Source organism: Geotrypetes seraphini, chromosome 3, assembly GCF_902459505.1.
Source record: "Geotrypetes seraphini chromosome 3, aGeoSer1.1, whole genome shotgun sequence".
Classification (NCBI taxonomy): Eukaryota; Metazoa; Chordata; class Amphibia; order Gymnophiona; family Dermophiidae; genus Geotrypetes; species Geotrypetes seraphini.
The window spans coordinates 22,673,557-22,691,048 of record NC_047086.1 but is presented as its reverse complement, the minus strand read 5'-3'; the positions used below and the strand labels follow the sequence as shown (position 1 = coordinate 22,691,048).

General features: G+C 41.1%; 1 protein-coding gene across 4 annotated transcripts in view; it reads left to right on the top strand.

Annotated features, from left to right (window-relative positions):
- CEP162 (centrosomal protein 162) overlaps positions 1-17,492 on the top strand; it is a 209,935-nt gene that overhangs the window by 24,468 nt on the left and 167,975 nt on the right. For 2 of the 4 annotated variants that reach the window (XM_033939253.1, XM_033939254.1), the window contains 3 exons: positions 556-705; positions 11,186-11,338; positions 16,694-16,880. In XM_033939253.1, coding sequence (XP_033795144.1) covers positions 556-705; positions 11,186-11,338; positions 16,694-16,880 — 490 coding nt within the window. The remainder of the gene's footprint in view (positions 1-555; positions 706-11,185; positions 11,339-16,693; positions 16,881-17,492) is intronic. The other 2 variants (XM_033939255.1, XM_033939256.1) reach the window with 1 other exon arrangement.

The following is a 17,492-nucleotide window of genomic DNA, read 5'->3' as shown; positions in this document are numbered from 1 at the left end:
GACTTAAGGGCCACCATTTATAGTAACATTTATTGAAATTGGTTTTTGCCATTTAATCCCAACCTTTATCAGTGTTGTCAGTCATTTTTTCTAGTTTTATAATCTAGGATATTGTTCACTTTTATTCTTTGTGTTACCTTTTTTTTTATATAATTCTTTATTCATTTTTAAAACTTTCATCAAGTGTACAACAATCATAATAAACACAATTAATCAGAGCACTTGCATATCTTATCATTATAATCTAAACATACAAATGTAACCCTCTCCCCACCCTCCCTCAAAGCCCTTTATTCATAATAAGAAACCTATATTTGTATCCCTCCCCCCTCCCAATACTATATGGTGTATGACTAATAGAAAAATGTAACATCTATAAAGGTCTCATTTATAATTTCCATTATAAGTACCATTTATATGATATTTTAACAATACTTAAGATTGAAATGTAGCATACACTATCATTTTTTAAAATATCTTCTTGGTATTTTAATGCTTTTCTTTCTGTTTCCCCCTTTCATATTTGCATTATCATAACTGTTCTATATAAACAAGACGTAATTCCATACAAACCCTCCAGTGCATCTCGGAGCAAGACGCTAGAAAAATTCAGCATGTTGGAACAATATCATCAGGCTAAGAAAGAGGCAGTATCAATTAAAGAAGATAAAGGCAGCTATTTTGAGAGAGCAGATAATTTTGATGGTAACAAGCTCACTGTTCTGTTCATTTTGTTTGGTAGATGGCTTAGCCTGAGCAACTTGATATTTTTAGGTATACGTAATAAAAAACCCCAATAGTGCATTTTTCAACTTAGAAACGGAGTACACCGACAAAAGCGCTCCGACAAAGCAGCGCCGACAACTATACTCAGTGCTGAATACGCGCCGCCGCCTGAAGCCACTCTGACTGTTCCTGTTAGTGCTGTGAGGGGGGTTTGGGGGGAACCCCCCTCCCAAGTACACTGAGAAATACTCGTACTTATGTTGAGGGGGGGTGTGGGGGGTTCCCCTACACACCACCCCTCAAAGCGGAAGAGCGTGTTCGGGAGGAGAGCGTGAGTATTTCTCAGTGTAGTGAGGGGGTTCTCCCCCCCACACACAAATATAGATGAATCCAGTTCTGAGTGGACTGTATACAGAAGGGGGGCAACATATGCATATGTGATATTGAAATTAAGTTTCAAGTTTATTTATTATTTGATTAATCGCCTATTCCAAATTCTAAGCGATGTACAAATTGGTAAAATACATTATCTAAAATATACATAAAATAGACCTACATAATTAACAAGGGGATAAGTTACAAAAAAAACCTAATTAAGTTAAGACATGAATACAATAGGGAAGGTAGGATAGAAATACAATCTTGGAAAGGAAAGAGTCAACAATTAAAGGTTAAACACAACAGGAATGGAAAGACAAATAAATAGGTAAGATAAAAGTAAACAAAAGAGCAATTAACGAAAGAGCAAATTAACATTTCAATTAAGTATTGAACGCATCTTTAAAAAGAAAGCTCTTAAGTTGGCTCTTAAATTTTTCCAAATTCTTCTCCTCTCTTAAGTATAGTGGGAGTGAATTCCAAGTCTGAGGCGCCGTAACAGTAAAAATAAATTGCCTTCGAGTATTGATAATTTTAAGAGAGGGGAAGACCAACAAGAGTTGGACGTTTGATCTCAGAAATTTAGGAGAATTATAAGGTATCAATGCTTTATAAATAAAAGCTGGAGTTTTTTATAATAGAGATTTAAGTGTAAGTAAAGATAATTTGTATAGAATACGATGGGAGACCGGAAGCCAATGCGCATTTTGAAGTAAAGGAGTTACATGGTCAAACTTCTTTGCTCCCATAATTAATTTGATGGAGGCATTCTGGATTATCTGTAATCTTCTAATTTCTTTTTGAGCCATTCCCTTGAATAATGCATTTCAATAATCAATTTAAGGGGGTTAATATCTTAATCTTTAACCGTTATTGCCACTTCCTCCTTGATGTTGGGCAAAAATCTTACTGTTGCTGGTTTACTTTACAGTTGAAATTTTAATAAGACATAGTCACAGTAAGTTTTGTCATTTATATTTATTATGCAGCATTACTAGCCAGCCCAACGGGAACCGTTTCGCCATATGATGGCTTTCTCAAGGGTTCAACAGGAGCTATTTTTAAGCGTCCATTCTCTCGAGGGCTACTGTGACTATGCCAGTAAAATTCAACTGTAAAGTAAACCAGCAACAGTAAGATTTTTGCATAACATCAAGGAGGAGGTGGCCGTAAGGGTTAAAGATTAAGGGTTCCTTTTACTAAGCCGCGTTAGCCTTTTCAGCTCATGCAGCTTTTTTAGCACGCGCTAAACCGGCGCTATGCGGCTAGAACTAACGCCAGCTCAATACTGGCGTTAAGGTCTAGCGTACGTGGAGATTTGGCGCGCGCTAAGGTCCTGACGCGGCTTAATAAAAGGAGCCCTTAATTTCAATCTGCATATGCTGCCCCTTCTGTATACAGTCCACTCAGAAGTGGGTTCATCTATATTTGTGGAAGATTTCATTTAATCTCACTTCATCATCTTCATCTTTCTGGTAGGGGTCCCCCCTCACAACGCTAACAGGAACGGTCTAAACGGCTTCAGGCGGTGACGCACATTCATCCCTGTGCGCCAATGTCCAGCACGCTTTTGATGGGTCACCGAAAAGAGAGTGTGCATTTTTCTTTCCTTTTAGACGGCAATTTTACAAACTATTTTCATTAGTAAAATGGCGGTTTACCCATGAAAATGGCTTTTAAAAATATTGCCTATCCCAGTGCTTCCCAATCGTTTTGTGGCTGCGACGCCATAATTACAGCCAGATGAAATTGTGTGAACCCCTTCCCCACCACACACCTTAGAGGTACAAAATAATGAATCACTTGTGGGAGAGCCCACTCAGATCGCAACCCCAAATGTAGATTTTGTGACCGCATTTGAGGTCTTGACCAACAATTTGGGATGCTTTGGCCTCTCCTCTGGTCAAACGTGTGGCCAATTTCAGAAGCAAGGGTGGGGGTAGGAGGACTGGGATTTGGAAGTGCATCTGGTTTCTTAGAAAAAAGCAAGTATAAATGTATGCAGGTGCTTTTCCTGTACTTTTATTTGAAAAATCCCACAAAGTTTGCATGTGAAATGTACATGCCAGTGCAGGCAATTATGAAATTAACCCTTTAAATCAGAAAACTTCTCTAATTTGTTTTGAATCTGGGCCTGGAACTCAAGTTTAGGGCCCTAGTTACTAAGCTACATGTGTTATTTTCCAATAATGCACATTAAATAATGAGATATGAAAATGTGTGCAAAATAGTACAAAGTTATATAAATGAATGATTGCATTAAACCTTGGAGCTGCCTCATGTAGGTATTTAAACGTCTCTATCATATCTCACCTCTCCCGCCTTTCCTCCAAAGTATACAGATTGAGATCTTTAAGTCTTTCCCCATATGCCTTATCACGAAAGCCACACCCCATTTTAGTAGCCTTCCTCTGGTCCGACTCCATCCATTTTATATCTTTTTGAAAGTGCGGCCTCCAGAATTGTACACAATATTCTAAATGAGATCTCACCAGAGTCTTATACAGGGGCATCAATACCTCCTTTTTCCTACTGGCCATACCTCTCCCTATGCTTTTGTCGTCATCTTTTCAACCTGTTTGGCCACCTTAAGATCATCACATACAATCGCACCCAAGTCCCACTCTTATGTCATTCACATAAGTTCTTCACCCTCTAAACTATACCCTTCCCTCGAGTTTTTGCAGCCCAAATGCATGACCTTGCATTTCTTAGCATTAAATTTTAGCTGCCAAATTTCATACCATTCTAAAAGCTTCATCCATGGTGGTGAATTCATTGAATGGTCTGCTGATGGAAGTGGTAGAGATGAAAACTGTCTGAATTCTATAAAGCTTGGGACAAGAACTTAGAATCTCTAAGGAAGAGGAAGGGATAGTAGTTGCATGGATGGGCAGACTGGATAAGTCATATGTTCTTTGTCCACATTCATGTTTTTCTATATTGACGATTTTTGTGTCACATCCACCTTGAATTTTCTCAGGGCAAAGAATGATGAGTGAACTGAAGATGTTAAGAGCACTCATTGTTTGAGGAGGAAGATTGGAGAGCCTTGAAATAAAATTAAAGTTGTTTGAAATGGCACTTTCGAGCTTAAAACGTATAAAAAGATCAATTGTTCAGCAAAACCCAAATATGATCTGCTATTCACCCTTATGATATAAAAATTTGAAAGTAAAGATAACCATTCTGTTCACTGCCCTTTTGATCTTAATGGGGCAATTATGTAACAGGGCCCAGTATCAGTGCACATAACATTTAGGCATCTGCAGTAAACACTAGCCATAGACCTGGCATAACTGCAGATGTGCAGCAGCAGCAGGGGTTGTGGGGGGGGGAACAGGAAAGAGACAGAAGCTGGATGGAAGGGGGGAGAAGGAGAGCAGATGCTGAATGGAAATGAGGGTGGGGGGACAGATGCTGGATGGAAGGGGTGAGGAGGGCAGATGCTGGATGGAAGGAAGGAGAGGAGGGTGGTCTAGATGGAGGAAGAGAAAGGACACACCCTGGATGGAAAAGGGAGAGGGAAGGAGGGCAGATAAGAGCATAACATAAGAATAGCTTTACTAAGTCAGACCAATGGTCCATCTAACCCAGTAGCCTGTCTTCATGGTGGCCAATCCAAGTCACTAGTACCTGGCAAAAGCCCAAATAGTAGCATTATTCCATTCTAGCTATCCAGGGAAAGCAATGGCTTCCTCCGTGTATGACTCAATAACAGACTACAGACTTTCCCTTTAGGAAATTGTCCTAACTTTTCTTAAAACCAACTAAGTTAACCGCTCTTACCATAACCTCTGGCAACGTGTTCCAGACTATTTTCTGAGTGAAAAAATATTTCCTTCTATTGGTTTAAATTTAGTATTTCCCTGTAACTTCATCGAGTGTCCCCTAGTCTTTGTACTTTTGACGGAGTGAAAAATCGATCCACTTGTACCTGTTCCACTCCACTCAGGATTTTGTAGACTTCAATCATATCTCCCCTCAGCCGTCTCTTTTCCAAGCTGAAGAGCCCTACCCCTCTTATGAAAAGAGTTCCATCCCTTTCATCTTGGTCACTCTTCTTTGAACCTTTTCTAGTTCCGCTATATATTTCTTGAGATAAGGCACCAAAACTGAATGCAATATTCCAGGTGAGGTCACACCATGGAGCGATACAGAGGCATTATAACATTCTTAGTCTTGTTAACCATCCTTTTTTTAAAAATAATTCCTAGCATCTTGTTTGCTTTTTTGGCCCTCACCACACATTGGGCGGAAGGTTTATGCGTATTGTCTACAATGATACCCAGATCTTTTTCTTGGGCGCTAACCCCCAAGGTGGATACTAGCATCTGGATGCTGGATGGAAGGGGGAAAGAAGGAGAGCAGATTGATGGAAGAAGCAGATGCTGGATGGAAAGGGGAGAGGAAGAAACACACTGGATGGAAGAGGGAGAGAGAGAAGGAATGAATGCCAGAAGGAATGGAGAAAAGGAGGGCAGAGACTAGAGGAAGGCGGGGAGAGAGGCCAGATGTTGAATGGAAGGGGGAAGAGAAGACAAGAAAAGGAGAAATAAAGGTTGAAACTGAATATGAGAGAATGAGAAATGGAGATGTGATATTGGGTATGAGGAGGGGAGACAGAGGGATAGGGACCCAGAGAAATGTTGCTGGACAAGGCAAAAATAAAGGGGGGAAGAAGGTAAGGGGCCAGGACACAGGGGGAAGACATGCTAGATGGACCAGGTGATGTAAAAGTAAGAAATAATCCTGATCATACTCTTACATTGTAGGCAGCTTTCTGTGATAAGGATTTTCGACATTTAGGGCTTCTTTTACAAAGCCGCGCTAGTGGTTTTATTGCACACACCAGATTAGCGTGCGCTAGCCGGAAATCTACCGCAGCAATTTAGCGTGCGCTATTCCGCGCATTAAGGCCCTAGTGCGGTTTGTAAAAGCAGCCCTTACTGTTTTCATCTCGGTCCCAAGTACAACTTAACTTTTCTCAAAATGTCTTGTTGATTAGACCTTCACTGCCTCCTCCCTTTGTTATTATTTAATTTTTGGAAACCGCATTGAACTCTATGGTTATGCGGTCTAGAAATTTGATTTTATGTTATGTTAAAAGTTAAGAGAAGACGTAGGAAGGCAGATGCCAGAGATTGGGACCAACACGATTAGAAACAGAAAATGACCAGACTACAAGTTTTAAAAAATGAAAGTTATTTTGTAAGTATCGATTAGACTAAATTAGTTTTTGGAATGTACGTATGCCAGAACAGGTGTTAGATCTGCCTGGGTTGTGAGAAAACGCCACTCATTGACCTTCTGCCTCGGTGCTAAATCTCCAGCTTTGGGATGGGCCACCCTTGGCATCTCTGCTATTCATGGACAGCAGCCTTCAGAGGAGACGTCCATAAAAGTTGCTCAGAAAACGGCTAGCAGCCATTTTGCGTTCTTTTGGAGGGGGGCTGCTGGACTGCCAGGGCGATCAACCCTTCTATGCCACCTCAGACCTTGTGGCAAACTTCTCATGTTGTGCTCATGTTAGAATGTTCTGTGGACTTTTCGGCCTTGCTGTAGAGTAGATAATGTGCTGTGGATGGCACACAGGATGGTAACAAACCTAAGTTAATTCAGATGCTGAATCCCTTTCTGCATCGTTCACCTGCTAATGTGTGCATTGAGCTCTCTTGTACCACATGCTTCTACCCACAGTAGCTTTCTGCATCAGTAGACAATTAGAAAATAACGTCCTTGTGAATAAGGTCCTGTGACTGGCTTTTAGTAGAAACTGCACTTGGCAGAACCGGTTTAAGAATTACTGAGTTAGATGTTAGGAGACTATTCTAGGTACATAATTATGAAATATCATTAGAGAATCACACGAGGACAAAGACTGACCCCATTTCATCCGCACAAAAGTCTCTCCTCACCCTGCCCTCCCCGTAACCTTTGACCCCACCCTGTCACTGCAAATTCTGTTAAAATTATTATCGTTACTGTGGATTTACCGTGGATTACTGTGGGTCCCGCGTCTTTATTTTAATTCATTTACATACTGAAGCGTCCTGTAATCACAAGTGCTTATTTAAGAATTGCTCTTATTGAGTGTAATTTTCAAAGTCATTTCCACAGAGAAAGCAGTGCTTTACCAACAGACATAGCTTCTTACAATTTTACAAGGAGGTAAAATTAGCTCATACAGGCTGTACGTGTGTAAGTTGACGCTGTTTGAATTTGGGTTCCTTATTTTGAGTGAAAAGGTGTGGTGGCCGTGTTAATCCACTCTTCAAGGTAATATGTAGAAATAAAACAACAGCATAAAGGACTTAAAGTATACTTCTCCCTCGGTATTCGTTGGGGTTAGGTGCAGAGCAGGACCGCGAAGTCTGAAAAATCGCTAATAACTTCTCAGCCGGCTCTGACACACCCCGCCTCCCTCCTGCGTCCCCGGAGCCTTGCCTGGTGGTGTAGCGGTGAAGTAGGGCAGGAGCGATCTTCCTTTGCTCCTGCCCCGTGCAAAGCCGTCATCAGAATGGCTGCCGTGGGTTCCCGTTGTAATCTAATCTAATCTAATCTAAACCTTAAGTATCTCGAGACTTCACTGCTAGACCACCAGGTAAGGTTCCGGGGAGGCTTGGACAGCTTAAAAATAGCCAAAAAATTAAAATAGATTTTTTGTTAAAAAAATCACGAATCCACAGATACTGAAACCGCGGATTCGGAGGGAGAAGTGTAATACCTTTTTCTTGGCCTAACTTAATATAGTTTATGATTAGCTTTCAAAAGTAACCCCTTCTTCCTCAGATCAGAAATAAGCAAATGTTGGCAAATTTGTGAAAGAGAACAAACAAAGAAAAAACCGCAGACCAGGAGTACGAGATGTAGGCAAAGTTTACTGAAGCAAATATATATTGTGGTTAGTGTCACCACCTTTGTACAAACCAGGAGACACAACACGGTCCGTGTTTCAGTTAACACGCCTTTGTCAGGGGTCCCTAATTTCTAAAGGTCTCACATCAAACCGCAATAGAATTAAACCTGAGCCTGTGTAAAACCAAATTAATTGCAGGAAAAGTCTCTCCATAGAAAAATTGCTGTACGGAGAAACTTTTCCTGTGATTACACTTCTCCCTCCGTATTCACAGTTTCAGCAATCGTGGTTTCGATTATTCACGGTTTTTAGCTTGCTGACTCCTACCCCTAAATTACATCAGCTTGCATAGAGAAATCGCCGATTCCAAGCGTTTATAGAGAAAATCGCTGATTCCCGGCACTTTCTTCACCGTGTTTTGCCTCTCCTTCAGAACAGGCCGGGTCTCCCACCATGTTATTCGCGGTTTCACCATATTCACGATGGTTTTTAATAGAAAACAGCGAATAACATATGAAAAAGTTATTTGCGGTTTTTCTGTATTCGCGGGTCTGTTAATCCCCTATCACAGCGAATACGGAGGGAGACGTGTAATTTGGCTTTACACATGTTCACCTTTATTTCTGTTGTGGTTTGATTTGAGACCTTTAGAAACGGGACCCCTGACAAAGGCGTGTTAACTGAAACACGGACCATATCGGGTCCCCTGGTTTGTACAAAGAAATCATTTGTGGTCTATATGTTTAATAAATTTTGCCTGCATCTCATACTCCTGTCTGCAGTTTTTTCTTTGTTTGCTCTGATTGTGCTTCACTGCAGACTAGTTGGATTGTGCTCTTGTTTTTGTTTAAATTGGTAAAAAAGAAACATGAAAGCACTTCAGTGGTAGTTGGAGACAAAGAGGTGAGAATGCTTTCATATTTTCCTTTTATATTGCCCACATTTGCTTACGCTCCTCCCTCAATATTCGTGGAGATTAGGGGCAGAGCCGGCCCGTGAATATTGAAAATTCATGAATAACTTTTGGGCCAACTCTGACACACCCCTCTCCACCACCACCACCACCTCCCTCCCGCCTTCCCCCCGGAATTCCAGACCTTACCTGGTGGTCTAGCAGTCTTTCGGGGCAGGAGCGATCTTCCTACGCTCCTGCCCCATGCAGATCACTCATCCAAAATAGCTACCTTGAGTTCCTGTAGTCTCTCGAGACTATGACAGGAACTCACGGCAGCCATTTTGGAAGAGTGATCTGCAAGGGGCAGGAGCGTAGGAAGATTGCTCGTGCCTCAAAAGACCGCTAGACCACCAGCTAAGGTCTGGGGAGGTGGGAGGGAGATGGGGATGATTCCAGTTTTAGGAAATCACAAATAATCGAAATTGCGAGCCCTAAAACTGTGAATCGGGAGAGGGAAGCGTATTTGTAATCATAAACTACATTAACCCCCCCCCCCCCTATTTTTTTTTTTTTTTTTTACAAAACTGAAAAAGCGGTTTTTAGCGCATGCCAGCTCGCTGAATGCGCTACGCTGCTCCTGATAGCCATAGAGTTCCTAATGAGCGTCGGGAGCAGCACAGAGCATTCAGCGCACCAGCCTGCACTAAAAAATGCTATCACGGAGTGTCGGGAGCAGTGCAGAGCATTCAGCGCGCTGGCCTGCGCTAGAAACCGCTATCGTGGTTTTGTAAAAGGGTGGGGGTAAGTTAGTTCAATAAAAAAAATATTTTTTCCCTTTTATGTTTTTGTTTTATTATTTCTACATATTACCATGTAGATTTTGAAAATTCAAATGCATATCTGTCGGAATAGTGATGCAAATATGAGCTTGGGGTAATCTTCAAAGTGGAAGGATGTACATACTTTTGTTTTTTGAAAATTCTGTCATGTCCAGAATAAAAGTATATGAGTACTTCTTGTTATAAATTACCCTCTTGTGGAGCAATTTGAGGACTTTATTGTAAGCATCTATTCTACAGTTTGTTCTAAACCAGCTGCTGAATTTTTTGCCGATATGTTTCCATTATGCAGATGGTTTCTTTCTGATTGTAGAGGCATGCAGTTTCACATCAACAGTAGTAAGAGCCTGTTGTAGGTCCCGTGATGACATTTTAGGGTTTTTGGAGACTTTTTTAGCATCTTGCAATCTGCTCTGGGGCTCAACTTGCTTGGACGGCCAGACCTGGGCTTGTTGGCGGTTGTTTGGAAAGTCCTCCACTTGTACACTATTTTCCGGACGGTGGCATGGCTAATGTCAGATTCTTTTGAGATCTTTTTAAATCTCTTACCAGATTTATAAGCTGCTACAATCTTCCTTCTGAAGGCCTCGGACAGCTCTTTTGATCTCACCATGGTGTTCACTCTCACCGCAGCAGTCATGAGCACACCAAACTAAATGTCTGAGGTTTAAGTAGGGCAAATCTCCTTCAAAATGCTGAGTAACGATGTTCTAATCCTGTGCACCTGATGTGATACACCTGTGTGTGATTTGAGCCACTTTAAGTGGGAGGATATGTGGGGGTGTTCTAATTTATTCTTCAGTTAAAATATACATTTTTGTGGATATCTTTTTTTTTAAATGAATAAATCAAGGAAAATTTTTGTTTAACTGCAGTTACATCACTTTCTTTTCCAGAGATAAATTAAAAAAAAAAAAAAAAAAAGATTTGACATCAATATGTGAACATTTCTTAAGAAAGAACTGACTATTTCATGGGTGTCCTAATTTGTTCACATGACTATAAGAACATCTGTTTTCTTGCCTGAATATATTCAAAACTAGCTTGATAGCTTTTTCTGTTTTAATAGATCAGTATTATGGGTAGTTGGTGTCATGGATCTAACATGAAATAAAATTTCCAAGAACGAGTGTGACCTACAGCAGATAATGTGCTTTATTCAAATCTGAGTCACTAATGCTAGAATTCCTCTAGCAAAAGTTAATAAAAAATTATTGATTTATTACTCCTGTTGACATTGCAAGATGGTCCTTTTCCAAGTCTGACTTTACGTTTGACCTTAACTTTTAATGGTTTACAAAGAGTAAATATGAAAGGGAAAAATAAACTGAATTGTATAAATTTAAAATAAAAGATATAATGGTGAATAAAAATGAATTCTGTTGTTCACTCATACATTCAACCACATTAGCCTGCAGAATCTGCACTGCATAAGGAAAGCTTCTGACGTTAGAAAGAAGGTATTTTACCAATTATTTTTCCCCTTAGGAATGGCCGGGACAAACCAAAGCTTTCTCAAGTCTCAAAGAGTTTCCCAGGCCATTGAGGAAGAAGATGAGGCGGGTCAGACAGGAAAGTCTCCCTTTCAGAAAAAGGGCAATGTTTCTGGCTCTATCACTAGGGACAGTCTGGAATCTGATGGTAAGTTCTGTCTCTATAGTTTTTTGGGTTTTTTTTTTAAAGTTCAAGCCTTGCACTCTGTTCATCTATCTTTGGTAATTGGAGTGGTTTCAAAAGATCGAGGTAGCAGTGAACTACAGTGCGGTTAATTTAAACCCTCTTTTACGAACTCATGGAGCAGGTTTTACTGCCTGCAGCAGCGGTAAATGCTCCGACACTCATAGAATTCCAATGAGCATCGGAGCAGTTACTGCCGGTGCTAAAACCCGCGCTATGCGTTCGTAAATATAGAAACATAAAGGCCAAATGGCCCATCTAGTCTGTCCATCCGCAGTAACCATATAGAAACAGAAACATGACGGCCGGTAAAGGCCAAATGGCCCAAAAGAGGGGGTTAATTTTGAAAGTGGGTAAAATTATGGCAATTCTACTGGCCCCGTTTACTAAACATTTTCCCAAAGAGATGCAATGGAATACAAAACTTTTACAAATTACTCCCTATATGAGTAGTCCTGCCAGTTCTCAAGCCTTCAGCTATAGCTATTATCCGTTTACATCTTTCATATACATTTTTAATTAAAATATCTTAATACAAAACATTTATCTAAAATGTGTCTGAATGAGTGTATGTAAGATATACATCTATTTCAGGCAGATTTTTTTTTTTAGTTAATTGAAGCATGAATGCAGAAATCTTGAATTTATATGAAAGCTGTGGGGCTCATAATCAAAACAAAAAAACGTCTAAAAAGTGGCCAAATGGGTACTTGGATGATCAAAAAGCCTGATCGTCCAAGTACCCATAACCAAAGCTGGTTTTTAGAGGAGGGGAAAGGGCGGGAGGTGGGCCGACCTAGACATAGTCGTACAGCAGGTATAACCAAAAGTTTAGGCAGGTTGCCTAGTCGGCACTTATACGTTTTGACTTAGACCAAGTCAAAACAGGTATAAGTGCCGAAAAGGGGCAACTCAGCAAAAAGTGCAGCTTAGCGGCCCCAGCAACCTGCCTATCCCCTACTGCAACGATCGCAGCAGGAGAAATGGCTCATCTTTCCTGCCGCGATGGTGATCACCCACCCCCTTAACCGCAACACCCCTGAACCTCCAATCGCCCCTCCCCCCATCGCCCTCCCCCCCTGGATGACCTCACGACCCCCCCCCTCAACACTTCTCCCCGGGTGTGTGGATCGCCGGACTTGATGGACCTAGGGTCTGTTCCAGAGATGGCGCTTCATATGTTCTTATATCTTAAAACAGTTGGTCGGACAGACGGGTCCCGAGCCCATGCGTCCGGCAGGCCCGCCATCTGTCGAATGGTGGACTTTAGGGCCTGATTGGCCCAGGCGCCTCAAACCCCACGCACAGGTGGGGCCTGAGGCGCCTGGGCCAACCGAAATGTCTCCTTAGATTCAATTAAGCAAAATAAACTTTCCGGGCAAAGATAGTCTTAACCCTGTTTAACTGCAGCAGAGTTCCTTGAAAGGAAAAGAAAAACCTCCAGAAAAAAAAAAACAACTCACTGCAAGGTTTCAAGGAGTAAACTTTCCCCTACTGAAAGTCCCCAAACATCCCAGCAGAACTCACAGCCATAAACTTCCTTAGAGCCAAGTGTAAGGTTTAGCCCCCCCCCCAAATGTAAGGTTTGGAGGGGTAATGTTGAAGCGGCACAGATCTCAGAAAACAAATGTAGACTAAAAACAGAATGATTGTCTTTAAATGACTCTCCAAATAAAGTGTGATTTGAAACAAAATGGTGCAAAAAAATGTGACTACATTTGTTTTCTGAGATCTGTGTACCCAACTGGACCCCTGAGGAAGACGTGTTTGCCGAAACACGGACCATGTAGGGTCTGGTAGGACTACATATGTGGACTAATATATTTGTGTTTACTCTTGTTTATATTTTGGAAGAAGTAATTAATAAATCATCTTTTAGAACATCATTTTCCACAGTTTTCTGTTTTTATCATTTCTGTGATTGAACCTGTCCTGCTTGTCCTGCTTATTCTGTTTTGTTTGTGTTCTAGATTCTCAAGTATTATTTGCAATGCTACCTTTTAATAGGTAATAATAATTATTTATTTTTTGTATACCGCTATACCAAGAGTTCAAAGTGGTTCACAACAAGGGAAAATTACATACAATCGGTGAATATAAAATACATAACAACAATCAATAAAAGAATACATAAGGTAAAAGCATAGAAAGTTAAACAATGACCACAATTAAGATGTAAGCATGTCGAACAGACGTGTCTTTAGTGATTTTCTAAAATCAAAGTAAGAAGTAGCCTCTTAATATAGGTTTTCCAAGCCATTTATTCAGTCTAGCGGCCTGGAATGATAGAATTCTATCGAAAAACTTCTTATATTGACATGATTTTAAAGCAGGATAATTAAATAATTTTATTCTACGTGTATTCTTATTGGAGTTGTTCTAAGGAAGCTGAGAAGCAAGATAATCTGGTAGCATCCCAAAGACTGCTTTGTAACAGATACAAGAAAACTTGAACAAAACTCTGGACTCTACTGGCAACCAATGAAGTTTTTGATAAAAAGGGGTGATGTGCTCCCATTTTTTTAATCCAAAAATGAGGCGAACCGCAATGTTCTGAATCAGTCTCAGTTTTTTGAGTATTTTTTTGTAAGTCCCCAAATAGATAATATTACAGTAATCCAAAATACTCAGGATGGATGTCTGCACCAGGTAGGGTTGATGCTGTTATGGTATGGAAGGTTTGCTATAGGCTCTGGAGGTTCTCTTTGCAATGCTTTCAAAATATTAAACGGAAAAATTTTTTATTGCTACTATTACAAGTTTGTATGTCAGTGTGTCTTGATCTGTGGGATTGATGTTTTGGGTCACTTAGATTTTTTTCCCTTCAGATCTGTTGTGTGAGTTAGAATCACTTTTGCCCTTTTTGTGCTGGATTTTATTATTTCATGGCATTGAATTGGCACTGAAGGGAAGTTTGTATAGCAGTTACTGATGTGATGCCAAGAATTCAAAATTTAATATTAAATTCAGTGTATGATGTCCAGTTATGGTTGTAGGCAGCATGTCTACTGCCAGGACAATCCCTAAATTTGATGCTGTTTCTGAATACTGTCGCTTTTTACAATAAAGAAAACCCACTTCAGCCTACCTAGATCAAGGGTGGGCAACCACAGTCCGTGAAGGCCACAATTCAGTTAGGTTTTCAAGATTTCCATAATAAATATGTGATCCAAAATAACATAGTACACCTGATATCAATGACCACAACGAGGAAAAAAGACCTCAACTGCCCCTTTTATTATAAAACCAGAGTTTTTGCAATGACTTTCAAGTGAGGTTAGGATTCTTATCATAGATCAAAAACCTCGTTGTGACATAGGCGTGTGAAAATTTTTTTATATAGTTTTTTAATAATCACCAACCTAACACCAAACTTGAATGTTATGCAAAACCTTTTCCTTAAAGGTAATTGTGTGACCAGATCACAATGATCTTGCTGTTTCTGATGACTGATGAAAAAGAAGTTGCAACTTGAGAGGCTCTAACAAAATGCTTTAAGAACAGCCCCCAAAGCAAAAGAACACTTATCTTAAGTGGCCCTAACAGAGGCCTATCTGTTTCGCTTAAAGCTAGATAGTAATGTCAGCAAGTCACGTGGGAAATTTTCAAAATAGCCAACGTCTATATCACTGTGATCTTAATGTCGGCATCAAGATCCTATTCAAAAACGCTTCAGCCTACCTAGATCAAGGGTGGGCAACCACAGTCCGTGAGGGCCACAATCCAATTGAGTTTTCAAGATTTCCATAGTAAATATGCACAACTTCTATTTGCATACAGTGGAAACAGTACAGTCAATGGCGTAGTATGGATGAGCGGCATCCCTCTCCTGCCCTCTCCCCCACCCCCACCATGTGTACGCCCCCTTCCCTTTCCCTGTAACCTTCTCCGGCGTGAGCAGCACGCATGGGTCCCGGAAGTGACGTCGGAGAGAACGCTGATGTCAATGTGGGCAGCAACCTCACGCCAGGGAAGGGGGAAGGCAAGGAGAGGAGCGGGAGGGAGGGAGGAGGAGGGGTGTTGTGCCTGGGATGGACCGCCCCCTCCCTTACTACTCCACTGAGTACAATCCGACTGCATTGTGGCTCTCGAGAACTGTGGATGCTCTCCTCTGACCTAGGTATTAGGACCAGACCTAATTTGTTCTTCTTTTTTTTTTTTTTTTAAGTTCATAAAATTTTATTGAAAAAATTGAAGTACAGAAGGGACAAAAATCCACATCCCATGAAAGTGGAGGTTATCGATATAAACATCACAATCCTACAATATTATGGTGTCAGGTCAAAAGCGCGCCGGGATAAAGGCGCGCGCAGACAACTGAGCGCAACGCAGAGGCGCGCGCCGAAGAAAATGACTGTTTTAAAGGGCTCTGACGGGGATTGTTGGGGGGGAACCCCCCCACTTTACTTTATACAGATCGCGCCGCATTGTGGGGGGCGTTGTGTGGGATTTGGGGGGTTGTAACCCCCCACATTTTACTGAAAACTTCACTTTTTCCCTAAAAAACAGGGAAACAGTTAAGTTTCCAGTATAATGAGGGCAGTTACAACCCCCCAAAACGCTGCCGCAATCTGTATTAAGTAAAGTGGGGGGGTTCCCCAACAAAAACCACCGTCGGAACCCCTAAAAACAATCTTTTTGCGGTGCGTGCTTCCGTCTTGCGCTCAGTTGTCGGCGCGTACCTTTATTTTCGGCGGTTTTGTCTATGAACCCAATATTATCACTAGTAATTGGATTACAAATAATTAAGGAAGCATATATGATCAAACCTCCATAGAACAAACAGGTAACCTGGAGAGGGAAACACAGGGGAGATTTGCAATGAGAGGAATCTCGTCTATGAACTAGGATTTAGCAAGGAGGGAGGGAGTATAGACCCATGGCGTACTCAATCAAAAGCCAGATAAAATAGCGGGCACAATATGTAAAGAAAAAGAAACAAGTTTATCAAAAAGGAACAAGCCATGATATAAAAATGTAGGAATGTTAATTATCAACCCAAAAAGTTTCAAATGGGGGCCCATACTTTCTCTATGATATTATGTCTGTTGGAGAAGGCGGCCGCCTTAGACTTGTATAAGTGGATTAAAAGAATTGTGTTCCACCAAAAAGTGATATTGAGAAGATCAGCTGACTTCCAAATTTGTTCTTTTCAATTTTTTTTTTTTTTTTTTAAATAAATATTTTTTATTCTTTTTTTAAATTCTTACATCAAGTGAAATACATGTAATAATTTGTTCTTTTCTAATACGAGTATGTCATAAATAGTCCAGGGAAAATTCTGTAATGTTAAGGAAGATCTTTACCTTCTAAAAACAGATACTGTTGTGGCCTCGGGTCCCAATCAAAGCATTCTTGGAATTGGAATGGATACATTGGAAGAACAAGAAGAAAAAGAACAATTTTTTGCCAGACTTGAGCAAGGAGCTTCATCCACTATTGATTATTCAAGACTGAACAAAGAATTGGATTCTGCTGATTCTGCACGGTTTGCAGCTTTGATTCGGTAAGTTTGTATTATTTTAAGTGTGGTGAGTTCTAGTACTCCACTTAATAATAATAATAATTTTATTCTTATACTAGCTTTATAACCCGTTACATTAACGGGTGCTAGAATGTATGTGTGTGTCTGTCTTTATTTTTTTCTCTCTCTGTCTCCTTAGCCGCTTTCTGTATTTCTGTCTTTCTTTGTTTTGGCTGTCCATCACCACCCCTTGCGTGCTCCCCCTGTCCATTCTCCCTTCCTTTTACCTCCCCTTATCCAGCAGCAGCCCTTCTCCCTTGTTTACCTCCCCTCTGTCCATCAGCACCTCTTCCTGCTCCCCCTGTCCAGCAGTACGCCTCCCTTCCTTCCCCCCATCCATCAGCACCTCTTCCTGCTCCCCCTACTCCCCTGTCCAGCAGTAGGCCTCCCTTCCTTTTCCCCCCCCCTGTCCATCAGCACCTCTTCCTGAACCCCCTGTCCAGCAGTAGGCCTCCCTTCCTTCCTTTCCCCCCACCCCCTGTCCATCAGCACCTCTTCCTGATCCCCCTATCCAGCAGTAGGCTTTCCTTCCTTTTTCCCCCCTGTCCATTAGCACCTCTTCCTGCTCCCCTTTTGCAGCAGTAGACCTCCCTT